General features: G+C 45.1%; 2 protein-coding genes and 1 long non-coding RNA gene across 19 annotated transcripts in view; 2 read left to right on the top strand and 1 right to left on the bottom strand.

The window, feature by feature from the left end:
* dennd5b (DENN/MADD domain containing 5B) overlaps window positions 1-12932 on the bottom strand; it is a 56608-nt gene extending 43676 nt beyond the window's left edge. For 6 of the 10 annotated variants that reach the window (XM_064319112.1, XM_064319114.1, XM_064319113.1 and 3 more), the window contains exon 1: window positions 12489-12838. In XM_064319112.1, the coding sequence (XP_064175182.1) occupies window positions 12489-12597 (109 nt within the window). In that variant the 5' untranslated portion in view covers window positions 12598-12838. Of the gene's footprint in view, window positions 1-12488 lie in introns of all 10 variants that reach the window. The other 4 variants (XM_064319110.1, XM_064319109.1, XM_064319111.1 and 1 more) reach the window with 2 other exon arrangements.
* A 1623-nt stretch (window positions 12933-14555) lies between these two features.
* etfbkmt (electron transfer flavoprotein subunit beta lysine methyltransferase) lies at window positions 14556-16848 on the top strand. Of its 8 annotated transcripts, none has more exons than XM_064319128.1 (5): window positions 14621-14702; window positions 15197-15265; window positions 15376-15440; window positions 15757-15887; window positions 16241-16848. In XM_064319128.1, the coding sequence occupies exons 4-5, from the start codon at window positions 15761-15763 to the stop codon at window positions 16588-16590; spliced, it is 477 nt and encodes a 158-aa protein (XP_064175198.1). In that variant the 5' UTR covers window positions 14621-14702; window positions 15197-15265; window positions 15376-15440; window positions 15757-15760; the 3' UTR covers window positions 16591-16848. The 8 variants fall into 8 exon arrangements, with proteins under 8 accessions (XP_064175194.1, XP_064175195.1, XP_064175198.1 ...); XM_064319127.1 differs by having other exon boundaries at window positions 14631-14775; window positions 15161-15265; XM_064319124.1 differs by lacking the exon at window positions 15376-15440 and having other exon boundaries at window positions 14556-14702; window positions 15161-15265.
* Window positions 16849-17064: 216 nt separating this feature from the next.
* Window positions 17065-19557, top strand: LOC135245872 (uncharacterized). The gene is made up of 3 exons (XR_010327427.1): window positions 17065-17698; window positions 18154-18262; window positions 18404-19557. It is a non-coding gene; the product is annotated as an uncharacterized LOC135245872 (long non-coding RNA).
* The last annotated feature ends 7435 nt before the right edge of the window (window positions 19558-26992 follow it).

Below are 26992 nucleotides of genomic sequence, written 5' to 3'. Positions count from 1 at the left end.
TGTCTCACAGGGTTTAGACTGCCTATACTGATGACACAGAGTGCCTTTTCTGTGGAATGTTGTAGCGCATTAACGTGGAAAAAACATAACTCGATCACCCATTCCTACCCACGTTTTTCCCCTCAGTTTCCCGCAGTAGGTTATTCACCTGAGATTTATTCACTTGCTTTTATAATTTGTCATGCCCTTATAGGACCTCAAGGCCACTCATGGTAAGGACAGCGGTAGCTACTATAAAAGGAGACATTCTTGAGGAGGGCAATTTCCTCACATTAGTAGCTCAAGCATCAATTTGGGGGGGGGGGGGGGGGGGGTCCCTCTGAAGTACTGGGGGATGGGGTGCTGGGGGGGGGGGGAGGACTTATTCTGCCTCTAATTACAGTCCATGGATTGCTCCCAAGAGATATGAGATTTCTCATCTCCTCACAGCATCTGAGGATCAGGCTCATTAGGCAGGCATTGGGCAGAAAAACTGCATAAACACACACACACACACACACACATACACACACACACCACACACACACCACACACACACCACACACATACCACACACACACCACACACATACCACACACAGACACACAGACACACAGACCATACAGACACACAGACCATACATACAGACACACACACACACACACACACACACACACACACACCACACACACACACACACACATCCACCTCTCCAACACACACACACACCACAACACACTACCCTCTCCACACACACAGGGGAAAACCATCCACAGCAGGCAGAATGAGCTCTCCGACAGACAGACAGTCCTGCATTATGCATAAGCCCAAAGTTCAGCCGCCAGCCGCCCCATGTTGAGAAGCGAATTTGGGGGAGGGGGGGGTGGATGGGCCAGTGCAGCTACCCCAGTCTAACTGCACAAAGGGCACAGTGAAAAACAGCTTTCATCATCACCATCCTAATTGCACAACACGTTGAAAACAAACCCGAGGGGCCGCAGTGCAAGCAGACAAGAAGCAGAGGCCCTCAGACAGGAAGCAGAGGCCGTCAGAATTCTCTGCTTCTTCCCTCGTCCCGCTTATGCTCTGGTCAGCAGTGTGATGCGTAATTCAAACAGCACCATCAGGTGCCGAAGATCGCAGTGAATGCGTGTAACATCCTCCCCCGCTCTTTGGCAGTGGCGGACGGTCCACCAGTGACCCCCTTGGCTACGGGGCACATTCCATTACGCATGGGACCCGCCACCTGCCCCGAATGGGCATGGGGCCCAGCCCACAGCTCAGAGCACATGGGCTGGGGGGGGGGGGGGGGGAGAGGGGCAAAGCCCGGCACTCATTACAGCACAATACCCATCTGTCTCCCGGCAACGGCGCCAATGACGGAACGTACCTCCCTTAATCGCTTCATTACCATGAATTACCCCTACATGCGAGCAGTCAGGAACGGCCAGGAAAAGAACACAATGCACGGTAAAACTACAAATCCCCTCACCCCCGCCCCCGAACACACACTAGCACAACTCAACCGGGCCAATTTAGTGCAAATTCAGGGTTAATTTCTCTAGCGAGGACAGCTTGTTCAGCTGTGATATTACGTGGTGGGGTGGTTTCACTATCGGGTTTCGCTGCCATATTTACCCCTCGAATGGCATTTCAGCGATTTTCACTTTCAGTCTATGCAAATCAGCCAGCAGCAGATCACTGCAGGTGCACGGCTACATCCAGGCTGCTTAATTTAGCCCTTTTACTGTGTGAGGTCACAAATGTGTGATTTGAATATTCTTAGCTGAACATTCTAATGCTGATGTAACAATCACTGCTGGTGACTGAAAGCAGTGGAGTTCTAGAACACTGACTTAGAATTTTGAAAAAAAAAAAACATCAATGACACAGATGGGACAGAGTCTCGTTATCGTCAGTGCTGCTCATTTCCCAGAATGTCTCAGGGCCTCAGCGCTGCCTGTCCTGGCCAGGATCCGACTCTCCAGCCCACGGAATATAAATAGTCCGGCTCCGGTCCAACATTCCCGCGGATAACCCCGGTTAGCCGTCGGGCTGCGCTGAGCTGTTCTAGCCGGGCGTGTAATAGAGCGCAGCACTGAGCTGCAGCACCGCACTGCCAGCTGTGCTGGAGTCAGGGCGGGCGGTAACTATGCTGAGGTCTGGCTCTGTCTCTCCCGTACCAAAATTACACCAGCGGTCCTGGCCAATTTACAAGTCCATGAGTGTTTCGTTTTTTGGGGGGGGGGGCAACTGCACACTGCAGGACCAGGGGGCCAAATACCAACAACCCATTCTGACATTCTGATGCTGTTTTTGTTTACCTCCTGTACGCCTGCCACATCAATACTGCAATGCAGCTACAGACTGGGCTCTCTCCAGCTCCAAGGGACTATATCAAAGGGGGGGGGGGATATACAAGCCTCTGGCATCAGGCCTGATCATTAGTCATCAGATAGAGCTGGAACATCTCAATCCACCTCCGTCTCCTTTGAGAGAGACAAGGAGACGCCCGGATGAAATCTGCAGATGTGCACCAATTAAGGCTGAGATCACCGGGGGGCTGCGTTTAGGACCTCACATCGCTGTGGAACACCCCCAGCAGCCCACCGGGGGGGGGCGGTGGCGGAGGCGGAGCAGAAAGGCCTCTCTCATCGCAAACGGGAGACGCTCCCACACCAGATACACAAATCTAAAGACTCTGTGATATTTTTTTTTAAAAACTGGTGGTTTAATGAGTAAACAAAGAGATGTGTGGTGCCTCTGTCCCACGGTTAGGCCTGTTAGCTTGCCTGGTCGTAATCACAGACTGGGCCGCTTTCGCTCTGTGTGTTTACACGTACCCGTCTGTGGAGTGTGTCCGGTAAAATGAGGTGTACGTGTGTGTGTGTGTGTCGTGGGGAAGGGTGGGGGGCTGTTAAACAGAGTATATTGGGTCAGAGAGAGAGAGGGAGAGGGAGAGACAGAGAGAGAGAGAGAGGGATTGTGAGAGACAGAGAGAGGGATTGGGAAGAGAGAGACAGAGAGAGAGAGAGAGCGGGATTGTGAGAGACAGAGAGAGGGATTGGGAAGAGAGACAGAGAGAGTGAGAGCCTGTTAGCCTGGTGTTTGGGTACTGTACATCTCACTAATGAATAATAATGCAGCTCCTTTTGAGGAGCGACAATTATAATTCTAACAGCGCCATGGAGATCACGGCAATCAGACGGTAAACAACCAGCGCAGGCGGCAAGCCGTGTCTGGCCAATCAGGACACTCAAACGACAAAACATGAGAGGCATTACTCTGTCTGTGGGGGGAAAAGGGAAACTATATCATTAGAGGAATCACTCGTTTTGAACCTCAGCCATCCGCTCCCGTAGTTATGCCTAATCCAGTTTGACATTTTGTACTGGAACAATGGGTTCAGCTAATGGAGGGCAAATCCAAAGCATCTAAAAGCATCTCTGGCTTACTTGGAACTTTTCACAAAGCGGTTTCGCTGGAGCACACAGAACAGGAACAGGCAGGATGCAATACAATTTATGACACTTTTCATGGTAGCCATTCTCTTTGGGGGGGGAAAGAGAGAAAAGATTTTCTTTTTTTTTTGGAATAAAAAGTGCCCCTAGACAGAGGGCAGGGGAACACAAATAGCTGCATAAGGCACTCTGTAGACCTGCCGCCTATTCAGAAAAAGAGTGGTGTGACAAGGCTCTGGTGGAGCACTTTCAGCCTCTCTGGGGAGTAATGAAGCAAGGCGGACTACGAAGAGGCACCTGGAGGTAGACAGACGTGTTTTTGCAGAGATGAAACTTAAAGGACAGGAAGAAAGAGAGAGGTTGAGGTTGGGGAGGGAAATTGCAGGGACAGATTATGGTTATATCTCTACACAAGTGACATTAAGGCCAGCATGGCAGTCCCTACCCAAACTCTGAGAGACACAGTCCGTGGGACACAGGCCAGAGTGAGGTGAGTGTGTGTTGGTGTTTGTGTTTGTGTGTGCGTGTGCGTGTGCGTGTGTTGTGTGTGTGTTTGTGTGTGTGTGTGTGTGTGTGTGTGTGTGTGTGTATGTGGAGGGGAAGGTATCCGTATAAACTGTGGCCACCCACCACACTTCTCCTCTGAGACCCAACTGACAATAATCCTGCAGAGATAATCCTCCTGGTTCACCTTCCCATCAGGCTGTGGGTGGCCCTGTGACTGCCCCGCCCCCCTTCATAACCATAACACCAATCACACAAAAACCAAAATACAATTACCAGCCCTGCCAACAGGTCTGGGTCTGTACACAACTCTGTGTGTGTGTGTGTGCGCATGTTTGTGCGTGTTTGTGTGTGTGTGTGTGCATGCATGTATCTGTGTGTGTGTGTGTGTGTGTGTGAGTGTGTGTGAGAGAGAGAGAGAGAGAGAGAGAGGACAGACACACTCTGCAAGTTTCTCTAGACCCATATGAATATTTTAGGCCTTCGCTATATCTCAGTCTGACAGCACCGTGTGTGAGTTCAGCGTTTCACACGAACACCTTGATAACACACCTTTAATTTCAGAGCTAAAACTAACACGGCACCAACAGAGAAACACCTAATGCCCTGGAGAGGACAAATAAAGTACTGATGCCCGTTTCACACTGGGTAAGACAGCTCAATGTGCACTGGCTTGAAACTGCATTTTCTGCCAGTTGTAATAACCTTCCTAGAGCCAAGATGACAACAGGAACACCACAGTTCTCCCTGTGCTGCAGGACCTCTTTTACAACAGCTGCCATTCAGACCCGTTGACTGATTCAGTCGCTCAGGTTCCTATTTAATCTATACAGCTGACAACAAGAATGTGCATGCGCCCATTCAAAATGGATGAAGCGCATTATTGACCCCGACCAAGAGGACCTGACCGTATTATGTTCAGGACAGTCGTGCGCTTGGGCTGCATGACCCTGTGCACCCAACCGTGCACCTTCGCCATACGTCCCAACAGAATGGGACAGTGCGTAGCGGAGGTGGGATGGCAGCCCGCACCCACCCTGTACAGCTCAATATCAGCAGCGGCGACTGAAGCCGCCACTTCCACACCCCCCGTCGCCACGACAACCCCCTCAATTATTCACCAGTCCTCACGCTGCATTATTCATTGGCTCAGCGGGCACCCTTGAGCCGGGTCAGCTGACATATTTCCACAGCGACCGCTTAAACCACACGAAGGTGCTGTATCAGGGACCATCCGCCTGGGATTCGACCCCACGACCTTATGGCTCTGTTAATAATGCTTCCACAGAGTTTTCACTGCAGGGAGGAAGGGGGGTGGGGGGTGTGTCCTCAGATCTGACATCTGTCATCACTCAACCAACCCGTCCCGATTCAACCTTTGACCTCAGTTACTGTGTGACCAAGCCACGCTTCACAAGGGCTCCCTCATGCTGAAGAGCGTTCTCATAGGTCACCCGGTTTAAACAGGGACCTGGGGACTTCACTACGGTCTCTTTTCTCTTCTACTTTTGTTTTAACTTCAGCAACCAGCAATCAGGAATCTCATTGGTTGGCACAGCGCAGAGAGAACTCCGACGTGTTCCAGCCCTTATCAGAGACCAACGCACCAGAGATCGGACTGTCAGACAGCCTCCCCCCCACAAGCTCCAATCACAACCCCAAACGCCTGGACTCCGGACCCACGTGCCAGCATGGAGAGTCTGCAGTCACGGTTCAAGAGTCCTGATGACAATCCCCTGCTCTATGACTTCCAGAGCAATAACCTGCCACCGTGACACGCTCCACAAAATCACTGACTGCACACTCACCTAAAAAGCCCCTTCCAACTGACTGTCTTGGAAGTGTGTTGGTGCAACATTTTCTAGTATTAATAAAAGAACTGATAGAGTGTATTCACTAAAGGATTATGACTAATTAAGACCAAAGATAAATTCTAGCACTAATTCTCCAGAGCAACACATAAAGGTAATTTCAAGAACCTGGAATAATGCAACCAACAGCAGAAAACACAGAGATTTTAAAAGAGACAGCTAAAAATCAGCGCTGAAAATGTGGACATGAACGTCATCTTTATGCCCGTCATTGCATAAGGAACCTTTATCAGAGTGGCCTTATCGCAGTCTTCTCATCAGCTGTCTGGGTTAGGCATGCATAAATTATGCAACAGACACAATTTGGCTCATGCATTTTGAATTATGCAACATTAGCCTCCAGTACAGGAGGCCAGGCTTCCCACTGTGGAGGCCCCGCCCGCCGTAATCTCGGAAGCCAAGAGCCCCCCAGACCTCCTCCAGCCTGAGCTGCAGGAGATAGAAAAGTGCCCTCCTTACGCAGGGAGATGTGCGGCACGGCAACACAAAAACAAAAAAAAACCCTCAAAAAAACATGGCAGCTGTCGCAAACGAAGTCACGGGCGAAGTTCAGTCGGGAAGCCCAGTTCACGCTGTGAAGGCTTTCACCCGAAATAGCAGCCATGTTTCCCTTTCCTAGGAGATGTGCCTCACCCCCCAACCCCCCCGTGCCTGCTGATGGGGGAGAACGTATGGGCTCCGGGGTCAGAGGTCACGCGGGCGATCGATGGAGCCGCGGCGCTCCGACAGCCGGCGCGATGAACTGCCGGGCGCGTCCGTGAGCGCGGGGTTGGTCTAGGGTAACCGGGGGCGACGAGCGCTGCGGTAACTAAAGGAGGCGCAGCGCTGCAAGCTGCGGAACAGTCACCTGCACGACTGTCTGTTAATACCGTGACCTTTGACCTCTTAACTGGTGGTGGTGGGGGCGGGGGTCATCGTGATTTGTCTGAGCAAAGAGGTTGCTGTGGTTGTGACAGCATCTATACATAACAAACTGACCTGGGACAGACACTGCTTTTTGTTGGCCCAAATGCACATTCAGGCAGATAGTGTGTACTTTCTAAAGTTCAACCTGAAGGAGGTGTGTGCAGTGTTACTTTGAGAGAGGGTGTCCCCTCTGTTTTCCCGTTTTCGTTGCGACTTGAAGACTCAAAAGACAATGTGTGAAAAAATGTAAATGAGATACAGGAAACCACAACCCAAAAAAACCCCAAAAAGAATAAACCTGAAGTTAAAGGTCAAGAACAATCTGCTCAAAAACCCATGGTGAGCATTAGAGGACTTGGGGGGGGGGGGTGTCCTGCTTTGTTTCTATCAAGCGTCCTTCACACCACCACAGACGCCGCATGGCCTGGGGGCCTCCTGGTGGTTTTGACTGGGGGGGGGGGGGGCAGCACTGATGGGACCCCTCCCCCCCCCGGCCCCGTCTCACAGTCACACAGACAGGCCGCTGAGCGGAGGGTGTGAGGGTATTTGCATACGCATTGTGTGCACTTCCAGGCAGGGTTATTGGGGCAGAGACGGGGACAGATGGCCGGGTCGCTTCGCCTCCTCACCCCCCTTTGTGAGCTGCACCCCTCCAGCCGGCCCAGCCCCGCCCCCTGGCCGGCAGCATGGGACACCCCCCCGTCCCGTAGGGTTGGGCCTGCACCTCACCCCTCACACCTAAAAAAGCCCATAGACACATGAACACACACACCCAGCTCAGAGATCTGCTAGGAGGGAAACAAGGAATCCCAGACTGGCAGGTAACTTCAGCTTTGGGTGGAAAGAAACACCAGCATTACTAACCTAGAATGTGTGTGTGTGTGTGTGAGAGAGAGAGGGTTTGTGTAACAGAGACAGCTACCACCTCTTCAGAAGCAGAATCTTCTTCCTGTCTGAGGGACTGACCTACTAAAGCTCCCCCCTCCCCCAACGGTGCTCCACATCACCCCCTAAAAATAGGCCCCCCTGCTCTCACCTTTCAGCACCCCACCAGCCCTGCCTGCCCCCACCCCCCTCCCCACCGCACACCCACACGGCACACACAGCACCAGAGCACCTCACACTACCACATCCCCACCGCCGGCGCCTACGCCCCAAATACAGTGTCACTGTAACCACGGCACACGTCCTACCCCGCCAACCCTTGCATGGCGGCAAAGCCACAGCTTTCAGCAGCGTGCCCCCCCCCCCTCGCTCGCTCAGAGAGATCTGCTCTCTGGATAAGACCGCCCGCTAAAAGAATGCAAAGTGCAGAGCAACGGAGGGCCCAGAGAGCCACCACAACTCAGAGCGAATGGGAGCGAAGCGGGCGGCCCGTTTCCATGGCGAGAGGCGGGAGCGGCACTGTGGGGAAGCCGGACCACGGAAAACAGGCAGCCGACCCCAGGACCGCACACACCAGCAGGAGGACAGCACAACCCCCAGCTGAGCCCCAGGACCCCGAAACAGTGAGGTCATCAGCCAATTGGGCATGCTGGGAAAGATTTTAGAACCCCCCCACCACCACCACCACCACCCCGCACCCAACCCCACCCCACCCCACAGACAGACAGTCATTCACCAAGCACGCGCCTGCTCATTGAGCAAGTTCCAGGAATGAATGGGAGAAGTTGAATGCGCTGATGTAGTCAAAACCACACATGACTCTCGGCTAAAAAAAAAAACAAAAAAACAAACAAACCACCATGTAGTCCAAAAAGAGAGGAAACAGAGGATCAAAAAGACTTAAAAACCCTTTTATCTTTTATCCAGCGCTGCTCAGGCTAACAGCATTCAGACACTCAGAGCTACAGAAGCCCGGCAGAGCAGACAACGCTGCAAATGAAGTCCAGCTGAACCTCCGATAGCACAGAGGCTTTTTGTGCAGCCTGGCCTAGCTCACAGGCAAAACAGGGCTTAGATGAGCACAAACAAATATGCATAAAAACAAAACTCCCCCCCCCCCCCGTACGGCCGGGTTCGGCGTGCGGTCACCACACAATGCAGCTCCGTTCAGACGGATTAAAACAACTGCATGGAGCTGCGGCGGCCATGTTGATCCCCCATTAACACCCTTCAGACCGGACTGCGCCACGGCGTGGGAGGGGGGGGGCTGGGCTGGGACACAAAAGCGGGGGGCTAACCCGCAGGGGGGGGGGCGCCGTGGTCACCCTGCCCCAGTGAGCGGCCCCCCTGCCGTCCCGCGTAGGGAGTAACGGCGGGGGGCTGTCTGAACAGGGGGGCAGGCCTAAAATAACACAGCCCTGAGGCAGGGCAGCACGCTCATGTGGGCCAGTCTTGTGAGCTTCTGATCAGTCGCTTTATGGGGATCACACCTAGCTACCTACCTACCTACGAACCCACCTAACTGACTAACTACCTATCTACCCAACTAGCTAACTAACTACCTACCTAACTGACTAACTACCTATCTACCCAAGTAGCTAACTAACTACCTACCTAACTGACTAACTACCTATCTACCCAACTAGCTAACTAACTACCTACCTAACTGACTAACTACCCAACTACCCAAGTAGCTAACTAACTACCTACCTACCTAACTGACTAACTACCCAACTACCCAAGTAGCTAACTACCTACCTAACTAACCAAGCAACCAACCAAGTTACTCACTAACCAACCAACTAACTAAAATAAATAAATAATGCAAGTGTACATAAAAATACTTTTCATTCATAAATTGCTGGTCTAAACCCAAATTCAGAGCAGGAGGAGTTCCAACAAATAAAGGAATACAAACACTAAAACATACAATAGGGTAAGTGCAATTAGTCAGTAAGGGGACAAAACTAATTACATTTCACATATACACACATGAATCTTGCTTCATGCAGGAGGGAGTTTCTGTGTGTAAATGTCTTCACCTGCACACAGGCGTGAGTGAATACTTGCGCATGGGTCAGTGGGACTAGCCTGAAATGTGAACACCATTCCTTGCTGTTGTAATAGAGGGTAACACTGAGCTGAGACACAGGGAGATGTGCCAGGCTCTGTGCCAGCCTGTTCTGTCTCTGACCACCCCCTTAATCTCGATGACATCATTCGGAATCCTCAGGCATATGCCCTCATTAGACAACACAGAGGTCATGTGACTGCAGGCAGAGGAGAACAAGGAGAAACAGATGCACAGAGCAGAGAGATGTTTACTGACTGAAATGTGAAAAAAATATGTTTTGGATTTCAGCAGGTGGTGCACGGATCTCACAAGTGTAAACACTGTTATCATATTCATTAACAGATTGAGTTAATCCTGGAAAAAAAACCCTCTGCATTTACAGCGTGTTCAGTACACACTGACTGCAGTGGTTCTCAAACTCTCCTGCATATGCTGGTTTTTGTTCAAGCCAATCTCTTTCTCAGGTTGTTGAACACGTGTTGAAGTTCTTTTATAATGCTTTCCTTCAACTTATAAATTATTGTTAACAATGCGGGCTTGGCTCGTTATCATTTGCTACGTCTTTAATAATTAAATTGTTCTTTAATTATGATACGTTTCTGTCAGTAACACTTTTCTCAGAAATCTGTGAGGGAGTGTTTTCCCATTTTTGCCAGCACGTAAAGGTGAAATAATTTTGAGTACACAATCAGCACAATGGACGACAGGATAAACAACGAGCCAAATCAGCCATTACTGAATTGCGCTGGAGCTGATCAGACAGAAAGCCTGACGCTGTGCTACGGCAGCATCCATTCTGCCACGGACAGCTGCTCGGCTCGGAATGATGCAAACTCCGGCCAACAGCGTCCGTTCCCAACAACGCTCCCAGTTCCCTGCAGCGCATCGCCCGCATTTCAGGAACGCCGTCCACTGGAAATTCCCTGGTCTGGGACACGCCTGACTGAAAAACTCAGTAACTCAGTTTCTTGGAAATCATGTCGTTTATCTCCTCTGTTCACATTTGGGCACCCTGAGGACAAGCCAATGCCCCCCTCCCCTGGTGCAGGTCGTCCCTCCTCTCCAAGGCAGAGGCAGTTTAAACGCCACACACAGACCCGTCTCCCCCCGGACTCTAAGGACCCTTCCCTGGAGGAGGCTGCCACTTGTACTCAGCTGATCCACAAACATCCACAAAGCCCCATGCCTGGGAGCGAGTGCAAAGCACTATGGGTAAGCCTGTCAGGTCCACACAGAGTCACAGCCACGGTCGTTCACCACCCAGTGCCTCGCGGTTTGGTCATCCAAAGAGACCCCCCCCCCCCAGTGTCCATTTCAATAAAAACAGAAACAAAAAAAAGTCTCTTCCCATTTTACACAGCAAAAAATCTCACAGACGTTTTCAGTAAAATTTTTATGCATAACCGGCCACTAAGAACCAAGGTTCTAATGAACCTGTTATGTAATGGTGCTGGGTCAGACCTGAGTACTGAAACTCCCGGAGACCAAGGAGCTGTATTGATAAGATAAAAGGCTGTACACACAGCCTTGCGTCACTCTGACCTTTGTATTAAACACAGATGTCAGGACACGTGTCAGTCCATCTGTTATGTTCTGAAAGACTGGTCAATAATCCTATTAGAAATATGCCATATTCCTCAGAACCAGCTGTGACTCAGCTATGAAATCTTAAATATGCATCATAAGGGGGAGACAGAGCCAAATAAAAATGTACTAACTGCATAACTGGAAGAAACCAAAGACACCCAAACAGTAACACCGATGAACAAAAATCGTACAAAGGAAGCCACTAGATCATCCAGCTACTGCAACAGACTTACTTAAACTTTCCAATGTACCAGTCTGCAATGCCAAAAATGCCTGTATGCCCAGGGAGGTTTGGATACGTGGCCAGAAATGTTTGTTGAGCTACCAGCTATCTGAACTGTCAATATCACAGCCTATGCTGTGGCAGAGTGAACTGTTCGACATTTTATATTAAGAACCTGTGAAGACACGCTGGGCAACAGACATAGAAAAGGCTTTGTAACAATGGAGTAGGGACCAGAAAACCAGGCAGTACAAAAAAAAAAAATTAAATAATCTTTTTCTTCAGGTGCACCACAAGACACTGCGTAGAAATGGCAAGATCGATCAATCCAGAATTCTAATGACCCAGGAACTCGATAATTTGTCTTGTTTACTTCATTGGCTGTTGTGTTTTCCGACCAGATATTTTAAGAGCACTGCATGGAAATACTGAATTTCGAATACGTGAGTAAGATCAGCCCGAGAAAAACAGTATCCGAAAATATAAACAGGGCTATCTTCCCGTGTCCCGCGGTCTGAGTCCACATTAGTGATCATTTCATAAGTGTTTTACGGATGAACAGGCTTATGTTGTTCTGCTGTTGTCATTATAACAAATTCGAGGCAACTGTGGTAGAAACAAACATCTTTATCTCTCTCAAATATAGGCACAAATACGCTTTAATATGTGATTCTGTTTTTAACCTACTTTCACAAAACAATAACACCGACGCACGTTTGTTTCCATTATACGTTGTGCAATCTGTGTTTCAGTTGCCCTTCCACAGCAAGCTTTACAAACCGCGTGGTAATCCACATCGGACCTTGGTGGTTTAGTAAATGCAAGAAACGTTCAAATCAAGACAATTCCGCTGTTTTTTCAGCTGTGTTTTGCAACGCACATTGCCCTATATTTTTCACCATCATAGGATACAATTAATGCTGAAAGTTTTTTAAACAGCGTTGCATGTTTGCGTGGTCAAATGATAACGCGTGAGAAAAGCAGACATTGAACCTTACCTGCCAATTCGTCGGGTTCCAGACCGGTTTCAGTGTCTATACCGCATATCACGAAGTAGTGGGCGAAGCGGCATGGGGCCGCTCCAGTGCCCGTGCTGCCTCCACTCATTCTGGGAACACGGTCTCAGCTTTGTGCTCCTCTCCTACTCCAACGGCAAAATCTTCATTCCGGAATATCTGCAGACAGAGATAGTTGCCAAAAGCCAACACAGATACTATATTAAACGGAAAATAAAGGGTAATTTTTCTGAAGGACTGAGTCTTCAGAGGCTTCTATTAGGGGGTATTTAAGACCACACAGGGAATTTCTCCTTACACAGTGCTGGCAGCTCCACACTGATCAGACGCTCACGAGCGAAATGTTTGCTTGCCTCGCTTTCAGCTGCCAAGGGGGCCGGAGCTTGGAGAATCACGTGGTAGAGCGGGACCTTCAAAATCAACAAAAGCAATTTATTTGAATAGCCTAATAGGTTGAGTGTTATTCTGGTAGATTGCACAAGCAACGTTGTGTGCATCTGTGGTACATCGAGGCGTTTATTTGCAGCGGGTAAATGAAATATTTCAGGACTTAAAGCAATCATTTTTATAAGATAGGTAGGCACTTCGCAATATTCGCATTTAAAGTCATTATAATCCAGAAAACACAAGTGGGGGGAATTACTGGGCTCACATATGATGATTATATAAGGATATTCTCTTCAAATAAATCCAATTCCACATCCAGTTTAAAATTTCATAAAAATCTTTCAATTTGAATAACAATAGTAGGCGCTCTTTCTTATTTTCTGCCTCTATCTCAAATTTTCACTACTCACATTTCTTGTTATAATCAATAAAGATAAAAATAAATAAATCAATAATTAATCTGAACAATGACGTAGTTTAAATTCACTGAATAGTAACCAATTTAACCTGAACGATATCATTTTTCTGAAATCTTATTATTATTTTTTTTTTACTGTAATTAAGTCTACTTAAAAATCTAGGCAAATACATTTGCTGCTAATGCATTAGTCTGCATGGCGCTTAAGGACTTTGTATTTTTCCGGAAAGACTTCTTAAATTACTGAGATCAAAGACCCCGCTTCACAGGGCAATCTCACACCTAGTGTTGAAACCCAGAAGGAACGAGTTAATCAGCGGAAATTCGTGGGCAGATGTTTCGCTTTTACAGTTAGAACAAAAGCAAGGGCTTGTGAGTCAGGGTATCATTAGCTGCTACCGAAAACAAAACTAATCGACCTGACACTGGAATGTTCTTTTGTCCGGGGCTTGCGTTCCCGCCACCACCACTGGCGGCAGTGGTTGCCATTCCACAATAATAGGACCGGATGCGCATAGTTCTTTCACCATTTCCAAGGTCGTAGTGCGGTGTAGGAATAGGCTACAGTTTCACCATCGTTCATAATTAATAGCACAGCCGTGAATTGATAATCCGATTGGTGAAGTGCGTCAGGAGATCAGCACTCTGGACAGCTCACAGCAAGGGCGCATGCCCATACATCAAGCAAACAACATTAACACCCCAGTTCACAGATCAGTCACACGTCTCTCCAAGGAAAACGATGCCTTATAAATGGCTCAGTGAATTGTTTCCGTTTAAAATTCAAGTTTTTCATAATAACAGCCCCCCCCCCCCCCGAAATAAAGCCTTTTTATTGTTATTTGCTTAGAACATGGACAGTTGAACGGTAAATTTTCTGTTCACGGTAACATAGCTTTGGTCTTTATGGGGAAAATGACATTTTATAATCTTGCTACTTTCGTCCCAACTGTCTATCTTTTTCCTTTGACTTTTCGAGCAAATAAAATGGGTTCATACAGACTTATACAACTGTCATTTGTTATCGAACGTGAAAACATTTAATCTAGGTTTAAGGTAATGTCTATATCAGGCCAGTCATACTGTTGGCTATACTTTGCTTCCATCTGGTGTTGGAATTTGAAAGGGCAATGAAAACAAGGCGATTCATTTCAATTTAATTTTACGACGTTCAAAAACCCTTAAGGAAATAATAAAAATCTGTTTCAAGAAAATCAGTATTAGAGCAATTCAGATTAAAAGCACTCAAAAATGAATAAGCCGAAACAACTTTGCGAGACAACGAAGATATGAATGGCTATCAGGCAGAACCAACAACATTGACGCACACGAGTAGGGGAAGAATAACAAAGTTGCACAACAGTGGAACTGGCTAGTGAATTCAGAACTTTGTAGGTCATGAAACACTTTTATTAATGTTTTTATTGTATTCGTTAGAGCTTTCTGTCTTGTTCTATGGTTATCGTACGTGCCCATTAAACGTTTGAGTAAATGTTTACATCTTTTAATGTTGAAATCTATAAATGTCATCTCGACATCATGCAGTTCCATTGTAACGTGCGTAGCCAGTTACGCAGCGCTCGGCTAACGCAGATGTACTGTACATCAGTTATATTGTAATTGACCAATACAGTTTAGTTATTATGTTTGTCCAATGGATTCGAATTTTGGACTCTACAGAAGGTCGTCTTCTAACGACCTTCTGTAGACTTAACGACCTTAAGCATTGTGGCAGCAGTCAGCGTTACTGTACTCTAAAATTAATTTCTGAAAATGACATAAAACAGTTCATTGTTGAAAACACCGAGGTAGTGAGCGGTGGTAACCTGACCCCGGAAATCCGTTTAAGGTTGTTTACCCCAAATTGTCGTTTCTGGCACGCAAGACCAGAGCTGTGGCCGTTCACAGACCCATACTGGGCAATTTACTGGCCTGGTGGACAAGCCCTTGCAAGGTACTCTTTTTTACATTTGCTGCACTGTTTGTTTAGAGTGGTGTCTGTGCAAAACAAGTTTGTTGGTTGACGAGCCATACTTTGACCTGGGTCTTTTTCCTTGTAAAAAGAGACTACAGAGACTGATATGATCACACCATAGCCTGTTTTATGAAGTACCCCAGAGAAGACAAAGGTGTTGGCTGCAAACAGCGAGATGTTCAGATGCAAAATAAACACATTTCCATTACATTGATCCATAATTTAGACTGTTGATTTGGCCAAATCACATTGCTCAAAGATGGCTGAATTCACATGGCTGACTTGCTGTACCAAGTGTTGCGTGCTTGTGCTGCCTAGTTTCTCTGTTTATGTCAGCCTGTTGTCTTTATCTAATTAATAATACTAGTTAAAGTCATTATTAATGAGTCACTGTCTTTGTTTAAAATAGAACTGAATAGATCATGTGACATTTGTTGTAAAGTATGAATTACTATCGCATTTCTTACCAGGTATATGTTAGATAACCCGGGAGTTGCAAAGAATAAGAAGGTGCTGGATCTCGGGAGCGGATGCGGGGCTTCAGCTATTGCTGCCAAAATGAGTGGCTCTGCTCACGTCCTGGCCAATGACATTGACCCAGGTGAGCCGCCGAGCATCGTCGCTGCATAGATCTGGGCATTCTTTTGTTCCATTGATAAGGCGTATAAACATGATGAATTGTACACGGGCTTATTACGTCACATTACAGGCATTTAGCAGACGCTCTTGTCCAGGGCGACTTACATTGTATCCAGTTATACGGCTGGATGTATACTGGAGCAATGCAGGTTAAGCACCTTGCTCAAGGGCACAACGGCAGTGTCCTACCGAACCTGTGACCTTTAGGTTACAAGACCAACTCCTTAGCCATTACACTACACTGCTGCCCTTACCATTACTGTAAGCACTCATAGCGGGCGAGGAGTAAATGAAGCTTGTCGCTCTTCATTTAAGTTGCGGCCATCGCCACGAAGTTGAACTGCGAACTGAACGGCCTGGAGCCCCTCCCTGCCGCCACGGAGGATCTGATTGGCTCGGAGCCGCGGGGCTGGGACCTCGTCCTGCTGGGGGACATGTTCTACGAGGAGGCCCTGGCGGACGGCCTGCACGCCTGGCTGCGCCGCTGCGTCCGCACCCACGGCACGCGGGTTCTGATCGGGGACCCCGGGCGGGCCCAGCTGGACAGCCACGGGATTAAGAGGCGGCTGCTCCCGCAGGCCCGGTACGAGCTGCCGGGGGCCGTGAGGGAGGAGAACTACGGTCTGACCAGCAGCACGGTGTGGCGCTACCAGCCTGAGCTATGATATAGTCCCTTACCGGGGACCTAGCTCCAGAGCTACCAGGCTGAGCAGTGATATAGTCCCTTACCGAGGACCTAGCTCCAGAGCTACCAGCCTGAGCTATGATATAGTCCCTTACCGGGGACCTAGCTCCAGAGCTACCAGCCTGAGCTATGATATAGTCCCTTACCGGGGACCTAGCTCCAGAGCTACCAGCCTGAGCTATGACCATCGGCCCTCCTGTGAACACTATAACACGATAAAATTTAATAGTATTTGTTGTGCAGGTCTTAATTTTTCCAAGTTTCTCTTGCCAAGGGATCTCAACTCACTTTGTATTGGATGCAAAACACCTCGTGGACCTGGCTTGTGCTGTAACTGGCTGACTCACTCACACACTCACGTTTCTCCACAAGGGGAAGCTATTAGCACGCAAGTAGCTGAAATTCGGGGGCACTTAGACAAGGCTGCTGATGCGAAGCAGCACTCTTACTATGCAGTTTACCCATTGATCCAAGCTTCAAGCATTTTGTTTCAATAAAGAAAGCCATTGCCACCCTTTGCTTATGGTTATGGTTTTTATAGTAATTTTATGCAATTACAATAAGGCCGTAAACATGGTACGCATGTATCTCCTGATTCCCCCAATATTCAGATATTATCAGATAATTCATTATTATTATTCACTTTATATTTTGTTATTCTTTGGCAACCAGTGGATTACCGTCCGAATTAATCCATAATTATCATTTACACTCAATAAGTGTTACAATGAATAAGCAACACATTAACGTCGCCTATTCGTTCGTCTAAAGCAATGTTGCCCGATAGTATGCTGGTTTTCATTAAAAACCAATCACTTCACCTGCTGAGTTTACTCATGAACACACCTGCAACTAGAGGGGGGACTAATTAATCGGGAGGTATTGGTTTGGTTGGAAAAACGCGCACAGGCTACTCTCGGCCCTCCATGGCACATGATTGCGCACCACTGGTCTAACGGGAACACAAATGAATTAATTTGTTGTTGTTGGGGCACTGTCAGTGGCACACCACCCACGCAAAACGGTGCGCGACCCTCTGTGGGAAACTTTTTTTTTTTTTTTAAAGATAAAGTTTGTGACAATTTAAGGTAACGTTGAGACATAAACGTTTCTGACATTATTTAACTTCAGTTAAATATGATGGTTTGAATAGTTTTATCGTTAGGTAGCCTGTTAACGGCTCTATATTTCTGAACTTCCAGTTTGTATGTAGCTAGCCGCTTGCTGTCTAGCAAAATCAAACGCAGAACGGTAGCCTTGGCTAATTTGGCACTCGGTGATTAAGCAATCACACAGTCTATGAATCTCCAGTGAGAATATTTGTTGAGACAATGAAAACGTTAACTTACCTTCCTGTTACTGGAGTTCGTTTGTGTGTGTGTGTGTGTGTGTGTGTGTGTGCGCGCGCCCTCGCTCGCGCGCAATAGGTGAAATAGTTTTATCAGTCAATGTTATTCAGTCTCCCCATGAAATGGAATGCAAGTGACATCGGGCTTTATCTTAGGAAAAGACATTGATTTTAGGCAAATCTATGTATCAACAGTTGGTAATAGTTTTCTTACTCACCATCACGTTTGCTGTGGAGGGTGCAGAGCAAAGAGGGAGAGAGAACAGGAGGATGATGATGGCAGAAGGAGACAGGTGTCATGCTGGTGAGTGAGAAAGGAGCAAATATGGACAGTTATGACAATACAGTGACAATAGTCTCATCTTTATTCTGGCTAACTTGCAGGTATTAGCAGTAGTAGCACTAGTTTTCTAACTTGCTGTCATGTTTGCTCTGGTTGGTTCAGGTCAGAGAGGGAGAGAGAGAGTACAGGAGGAGGTGACAGAGGTGAGTGAGAAAGGAGACACTAAAAGTTAAAGGAGGTAGTCACACAAAATTACATGATTGTCTCTTACCATGAAAGTAACTAAGGCCCAAAGGAACTGGAATCTATGGGATTGTCAATAACAGCTGCCAGATATTCCCAGCTTCCTACAAAAGTCTTATCTTTGAATTACATGGTCAAACTATCTAAATTGGGTTTGACATGATAGCACAGTCATATACTGGGACATAGCCAAAGGAAATAGACATTTCCTTTGTTATTTTGATAAGTCATGTTATTTTTAAATCATACTGTTTAAAAAAAAAAAAAAAAATACAGTATATATGCAAATAAACTATTCACTGAACCATGGACTCTATTGTTGGGGGAGAAAACAGGCCCGGCCTGGGCCAGAAACCCCAGGGTCGCTCTCTTCCACACTGTTGAATACTTCTTCAAAATTATGCACAGTCCACAGAGTCTGATGTAACTGGGTTTATTGTAAGTGACTCCGAGATTACATACAAGAACCTGGGCTGATCTGCGCAGTTCAATACAAACAACAGTCAGTCAGAAAACAAAGACAATACAGCCAATCGTTCCCCAAAACACTCTAAAATCCCCGGGGGCTGAGCACTTTTTATCCACTTGTGTTAGCCCCTCCTGTTGTGGAGCTTAAACTTGGTACTTCCCACTCATTTTCTTTGTTTCTCAGGTCTTATTCTTGACACCATTATCTCCCAGTTCTCAGACACCATTATTTCTGAGCCCCCTCCTTTCTTTATTTAAAAAAATAGGTACTCCCTTCTCCCATCTAAATCTCCCTCCCCTTTCCATTACAAATCATGTATTCAGCCCACCACCTTCCTGCTGGATTTTTACCTCTCACAACACTTTTGTGTGAAAGGCATAGTTTGCGTAACAGAAGCTGTGTTCACATTACAAATAGGTTTTCACTGCATGTGTTTGGTGTGTAGTGCTTACTGCTACAGACCATTAATCTTATGGCCCAGGTCCACCTTCGTCAGCTCTGGGTGCACTTCCTTTGCTAGTCATCACGGGGGTGGTGCCTGGCACGTCTGAAATACATTTCTTTCCCTCATACATTGGGCTAGTGCTCTTTGAATACATTTCTTTCCCACACTATCTAGACTTGTCTAGATAAATAGTATATGAATAGTATAAAAATAATAATGCAATAACGTTGTAATAATGACTTATTAATGCCTTATTTGACAGCATGAGAATAGCATTCATAATAATTATAAAAATATTATTTTTGTTATTATTATTAATAGACGGCAGAGCCCTTACAAACAGGAAACCAGCGGAGAGACCGTTGGGTATTGTGCTGTAATGAGTGTTTATCTAGGAACATGAAAGCATTTCCAATTGATTTCATGTGGAAAATGTTCATCCATGACAAACTGGTCATTGAGTATAGAGTTCTGGAGCACCTCAGTGAGTAAGTGCACTAGCATTCCCCCAATCCACTAACCGTGGATGCCATTGCTGCTCAAGTTGGGTGATTATTGTCTGTCTCTCACTCAATCCAGCTCGGCCATCAGTACGTCTGAGAGACAGAGATTAATCACACTCCTTGAGTGGGAATTGAACCCACACTTTCAAGCTGGGAAATACCAGCGCATTTACCCTCTGAGCCACCCCAGAACTCTGAAAGCAAGGCCTCGTGCATCATAGACAAGTCTACAATCAGAAAAGTCAAAGTGAGACACACCTGTAAGGCCTGCAATGGGACTGAACCAAGATCTTTGTTGAGGAAGAAACCCTTGGACATTCTGTTCAACATACAAACCAGGGTTCCTGACATTGCTATACTGGAGTGTTTTTCTCTGTTAACTTTTAAGTCTGTAGACTTAACTTTGAAGCCTGGAAAATTGGGTTTAGGTGCCAAATGCCACATATGGTAAAAAAAAAAATCTTGTTTAACAATAATCACAGCATAGTGATTTAAAACAATTTGCATAAAGACAAACAGTATTGGTGGGTAGAGGTCCAAAATGTATCTAGGAACATGAAAGCATTTCCAATTGCTTTCATCATGTGGAAAATGTTCATCCATGACAAACTGGTCATTGAGTATAGAGTTCTGGAGCACCTCAGTGAGTAAGTGCACTAGCATTCCCCCAATCCACTAACCGTGGATGCCATTGCTGCTCAAGTTGGGTGATTATTGTCTGTCTCTCACTCAATCCAGCTCGGCCATCAGTACGTTTGAGAGACAGAGATTAATCACACTCCTTGAGTGGGATTTGAACCCACACTTTCAAGCTGGGAAATACCAGCGCATTTACCCTCTGAGCCACCCCAGAACTCTGAAAGCAAGGCTTTGTGCATCATGGTTAAGTCTTCAATCTGAAAGGTTACTTACTTTCAGGGGGACTGAACCAAGATCTTCATTATCTATTATCACCGACGTACTTAGTGAAGACACGTCACATAGTGTGCAATGGTTTCTTCCTCAAAAAAGATCTTGGTTCAGTCAATGATCTGAAATGCCAGAAGGAATTAAACAGTCATAGGTTTTGATACATAACCAATGAGTTTTAAACTGGGGTATGTAGCTCAGCATAGGGCCAACTTGTCCCCATGTAAAGACACTCACTTGTATATAATAAATATTCAAACTTGTGCATGTTAACCTTAATTTCTTACACTCTAAATATCTTTGTTAAGCACATCATAGCTGTGTCCTTTCCTGATCAAGCAACTCTACTGATGTTTATTAATGTTCCACATTAAAAAATTGTGAATAAACTATTATCTATAAATGTTTATGTTTTGCACAGAATTGCAGCAACAATCCGTTTGAAAAAATGGAAAAAAGGAACAAACCTTCTCTGACAACAATTATATCTGACATTTAGCTGAACTTCTATTTTAGACCACAAGATAGCAGTATAAGACCATAAATGACTAAGAAAATGACAAAAGGGTCTCTATTTGTGTATCTGGAGGGGGTGCTTGTGTACATGCTTGAGGAGGTGCTCCAGAACTCTAGGCTTAGTGTCTGGTCTGACATAGATTAACCTTAACCTCCTGAGAGCAGTCAGAAAAGTTTTAAAGTACAAAATGGGTACAATTTGGACTCCAACGCACCTTTACCGAATTTTAGTGTTCCACTGTAACCAAACTGTTTTAAATCACCAAGCACCAAGTCATTATTAAACAAAATTATTAAACATCTGTGACATTCGGCGCCTAAAACCATTTTTCCTGGCGTCACAGTTAAATCTACAGTCAGAGAATTCAAAGTGGCCATCAACAATCCATTTGAAAAATGGAAAAAAGGAACAAACCTTCTTTTTTAGCATTTATATCTGAACTTCTTTTTTTGTACCACAAGATGGCAGTCTAAGACCATAAATGACTAAGAAAGAAAAAAACAACAAAGTCTTTTTTGGTTTTCAAACCCGGTCCTACAGACCACTGTGTATGCTGGTTTTCGTTCCAGCCACAATTTCAATCACAGAATTAACAAGCTGTTCACTTTTCTTAATTAGACACTTTTCATGTTTTGAAGGTTATTTACCCCTTTTAACCACTTTATGTTAGAAATAGCTATGCATGCCAAGAAGAATAGCAGTACCATATTCACATTATGCTATATTGCAAATGGTTACAAATGAAAGAATGAGGTTAATCAGTAGGCTCCTAATTAAGGAAGGTGTGGACACCTGGCCATTGAAAGTAACCATTTGGTCAATAATAAATAATTAAAAGACAACGCAAATGCTAACAAGTCAGGTTTAAGGAAAACCATTTTGAAAGTACTTAAACACTTGTTAAGCAACCTTAATTAAGCAAGGGATTCTAATCAAAAAGGTCTGTTGTTAGTAATTTGATTTTTGCAGGTTTTGCCTGATTACGCTCAGAAGACTCAGATTACATGTATGCGAAAATACAGTGCAGTGCTGAGAGAAGAGTGTAAAATAAACAGAAACACTATTGAAGCAGGCTGAGTGACATGGGAAAATGAAATGAGATGATTGATCTGAACTGGTCCTCCATCCCTCCCTAACGAGTTCTCGTTGTGTTGCTATAGAGAAATCAAGCTGTTGTTTCCCCTTGGAAATTCTGCTAGTCAGCTAGTAAATGTTGTTCCTGTTAGCTTGACTGTTTGGTGCTCAATTCTAACTGAATCATGTGTTTTGTTTAACTTTCTTTTCCCTATTAATTTCCCACTTGTATTTCTCTTTTCCCAATTAGTCTCGGGCTGAGAGAGTTCATTTATGTTGGACAAGTGAGTGCCTTCACAAGACAGCTAAGGTACCTATCTTATCTCACTTTTAGACCAAGCCCAACACTTTTGTCTCACGTAGACTTGCCTATGATGCACGAGGCCTTGCTTTCAGAGTTCTGGGGTGGCTCAGAGGGTAAATGCGCTGGTATTTCCCAGTCTGAAAGTGTGGGTTCAATTCCCTCTCAAGGAGTGTGATTAATCTCTGTCTCTCAAACGTACTGATGGCCGAGCTGGATTGAGTGAGAGACAGACAATAATCACCCAACTTGAGCAGCAATGGCATCCACGGTTAGTGGATTGGGGGAATGCTAGTGCACTTACTCACTGAGGTGCTTCAGAACTCTAAACTCAATGACCGGTTTGTCATAGATAAACATTTACTTCAGGAATACAATTGGAAATTTTTTCAAATTCATCAGTACATATTGGACCACTCCTACTCCAATACATGCAAACTTTTTTTTAAATCACTATGCTGTGATTATCATTATACAATATATTTTTTACCATCTTTGATATTTGGCAGCTAAAACCAATTTTTCAGGCTTCGAAGTGAAGTCAACTGTCTGAAACATTCAAAGGGAAGACACTCCAGTACAGCAGGGCACTGATTCCTGGTCTCTCTGTTGAGAAGGTAATAACCTTGTCATAGGCACTTAGTGGAGACACATCATAAGGTGTCCAAGAAAAAAAGATCAACAAAGATCTTGGTTCAGTCCCCTTGCAGGCCTTACAGGTGTGTCTCACTTTGACTTTTCTGATTGTAGACTTGTTTGTGGTGCATGAGAATCAGAAAAGTCAAAGTGAGACACACCTGTAAGGCCTGCAAGGGGACTGAACCAAGATCTTTGTTGAGAAAGAAACCCTTGGACATTCTGTTCAACATACAAACCAGGGTTTAGACATTGCTATACTGGAGTGTTTTTCTCTGTTAACTTTTAAGTCTGTAGACTTAACTTTGAAGCCTGGAAAATTGGGTTTAGGTGCCAAATGCCACATATGGTAAAAAAAAAAATCTTGTTTAACAATAATCACAGCATAGTGATTTAAAACAATTTGCATAAAGACAAACAGTATTGGTGGGTAGAGGTCCAAAATGTATCTAGGAACATGAAAGCATTTCCAATTGCTTTCATGTGGAAAATGTTCATCCATGACAAACTGGTCATTGAGTATAGAGTTCTGGAGCACCTCAGTGAGTAAGTGCACTAGCATTCCCCCAATCCACTAACCGTGGATGCCATTGGTGCTCAAGTTGGGTGATTATTGTCTGTCTCTCACTCAATCCAGCTCGGCCATCAGTACGTTTGAGAGACAGAGGTTAATCACACTCCTTGAGTGGGAATTGAACCCACACTTTCAAGCTGGGAAATACCAGCGCAGTTACCCTCTGAGCCACCCCAGAACTCTGAAAGCAGGGCTTTGTGCATCATGGTTAAGTCTTCAATCTGAAAGGTTACTTACTTTCAGGGGGACTGAACCAAGATATTCATTATCTATTATCACCGACGTACTTAGTGAAGACACGTCACATAGTGTGCAATGGTTTCTTCCTCAAAAAAGATCTTGGTTCAGTCAATGATCTGAAATGCCAGAAGGAATTAAACAGTCATAGGTTTTGATACATAACCAATGAGTTTTAAACTGGGGTATGTAGCTCAGCATAGGGCCAACTTGTCCCCATGTAAAGACACTCACTTGTATATAATAAATATTCAAACTTGTGCATGTTAACCTTAATTTCTTACACTCTAAATATCTTTGTTAAGCACATCATAGCTGTGTCCTTTCCTGATCAAGCAACTCTACTGATGTTTATTAATGTTCCACATTAAAAAATTGTGAATAAACTATTATCTATAAATGTTTATGTTTTGCACAGAATTGCAGCAACAATCCGTTTGAAAAAATGGAAAAAAGGAACAAACCTTCTCTGACAACAATTATATCTGACATTTAGCTGAACTTCTATTTTAGACCACAAGATAGCAGTATAAGACCATAAATGACTAAGAAAATGACAAAAGGGTCTCTATTTGTGTATCTGGAGGGGGTGCTTGTGTACATGCTTGAGGAGGTGCTCCAGAACTCTAGGCTTAGTGTCTGGTCTGACATAGATTAACCTTAACCTCCTGAGAGCAGTCAGAAAAGTTTTAAAGTACAAAATGGGTACAATTTGGACTCCAACGCACCTTTACCGAATTTTAGTGTTCCACTGTAACCAAACTGTTTTAAATCACCAAGCACCAAGTCATTATTAAACAAAATTATTAAACATCTGTGACATTCGGCGCCTAAAACCATTTTTCCTGGCGTCACAGTTAAATCTACAGTTAGAGAATTCAAAGTGGCCATCAACAATCCATTTGAAAAATGGAAAAAAGGAACAAACCTTCTTTTTTAGCATTTATATCTGAACTTCTTTTTTTGCACCACAAGATGGCAGTCTAAGACCATAAATGACTAAGAAAGAAAAAACGTCTTTTTTGGTTTTCAAACCCGGTCTTCAACAGTGTTTCTATTTATTTTACACTCTTCTCTCAGCACTGCACTGTATTTTCGCATACATGTAATTTGAGTCTTCTGAGCGTAATCAGGCAAAACCTGCAAAAATCAAATTACCAACAACAGACCTTTTTGATTAGAATCCCTTGCTTAATTAAGGTTGCTTAACAAGTGTTTAAGTACTTTCAAAATGGTTTTCCTTAAACCTGACTTGTTAGCATTTGCGTTGTCTTTTAATTCTTTATTATTGACCAAATGGTTACTTTCAATGGCCAGGTGTCCACACCTTCCTTAATTAGAAGCCTACTGATTAACCTCATTCTTTCATTTGTAACCATTTGCAATATAGCATAATGTGAATATGGTACTGCTATTCTTCTTGACATGCATAGCTATTTCTATAAAGTGGTTAAAAGGGGTAAATAACCTTCAAAACATGAAAAGTGTCTAATTAAGAAAAGTGAACAGCTTGTTAATTCTGTGATTAAAATTGTGGCTGGAACAAAAACCAGCATACACAGTGGTCCGTAGGGCAGGCTGAGTGACATGGGAAAATGAAATGAGATGATTGATCTGAACTGGTCCTCCATCCCTCCCTAACGAGTTCTCGTTGTGTTGCGATAGAGAAATCAAGCTGTTGTTTCCCCTTGGAAATTCTGCTAGTCAGCTAGTAAATGTTGTTCCTGTTAGCTTGACTGTTTGGTGCTCAATTCTAACTGAGTCGTGTGTTTTGTTTAACTTTCTTTTCCCAATTAATTTCCCACTTGTATTTCTCTTTTCCCAATTAGTCTCGGGCTGAGAGAGTTAATTTATGTTGGACAAGTGAGTGCCTTCACAAGACAGGGTCATGCTAAGGTACCTATCTTATCTCACATTTAGACCAAGCCCAACACTTTTGTCTCACGTTGACTTTTCTGATTGTAGACTTGTCTATGATGCACGAGGCCTTGCTTTCAGAGTTCTGGGGTGGCTCAGAGGGTAAATGCGCTGGTATTTCCCAGCTTGAAAGTGTGGGTTCAAATCCCACTCAAGGAGTGTGATTAATCTCTGTCTCTCAAACGTACTGACGGCCAAGCTGGATTGAGTGAGAGACAGGCAATAATCACCCAACTTGAGCACCAATGGCATCCACGGTTAGTTGATTGGGGGAATGCTAGTGCACTTACTCACTGAGGTGCTCCAGAACTCTATACTTAATGACCAGTTTGTCATAGATAAACATTTACTTCAGGAATACAATTGGAAATTTTTTCAAATTCATCAGTACATATTGGACCTCTCCTACTCCTTAGATAAATTTTGGACCTCTACCCACCAATACTGTTTGTCTTTATGCAAATTGTTTTAAATCACTATGCTGTGATTATTGTTAAACAAGATTTTTTTTACCATATGTGGCATTTGGCACCTAAAACCAAGTTTCCAGGCTTCAAAGTTAAGTCTACAGTCTTAAGGCCTGCAAGGGGACTGATTTGCGCTTTCATGTGTACAAGTGAATGTGACTGTTAACCAATATTGCCGATCTTCTCCCTTTGTGGAACCATGTCGCGACCCAGAGAAGGAATGCACCGACGACCATTTTCCGACTGAAAGGGTTTTAATACACGATGCGCAGGGAGATTAGTGAACGTGCCGCTACAACAGCGTATCCAGCAGGTCTCAGCACAGTAACCGCAGAGGGAGGGTTTAATTGCCCCTGTCAGAGGTGTAACAATTGCCAAGTGTTAACGTTCCCAGCAGGGAATGTACAGACAGCCCCCGAGACACATTTGGTGAGCTGCTGTTGCTTTGAACCCGACATG

Source organism: Anguilla rostrata, chromosome 19 (genome assembly GCF_018555375.3).
Source record: "Anguilla rostrata isolate EN2019 chromosome 19, ASM1855537v3, whole genome shotgun sequence".
Classification (NCBI taxonomy): Eukaryota; Metazoa; Chordata; class Actinopteri; order Anguilliformes; family Anguillidae; genus Anguilla; species Anguilla rostrata.
The sequence above is the reverse complement of the archived record's forward strand: the minus strand, read 5'-3'. Positions and strand labels throughout refer to the sequence as shown.

What these genes read in the sequence shown, in the direction of transcription:
- etfbkmt (XM_064319122.1), top strand. Translation starts at nt 14,955, where the DNA reads ATGTTTGTCCAATGGATTCGAATTTTGGACTCTACAGAAGGTCGTCTT. An exon ending in GGTGGACAAGCCCTTGCAAG is followed by an intron (nt 15,266 to 15,756) that starts GTACTCTTTTTT and finishes ATTTCTTACCAG; the next exon opens with GTATATGTTAGATAACCCGG. An exon ending in GGCCAATGACATTGACCCAG is followed by an intron (nt 15,888 to 16,240) that starts GTGAGCCGCCGA and finishes TCTTCATTTAAG; the next exon opens with TTGCGGCCATCGCCACGAAG.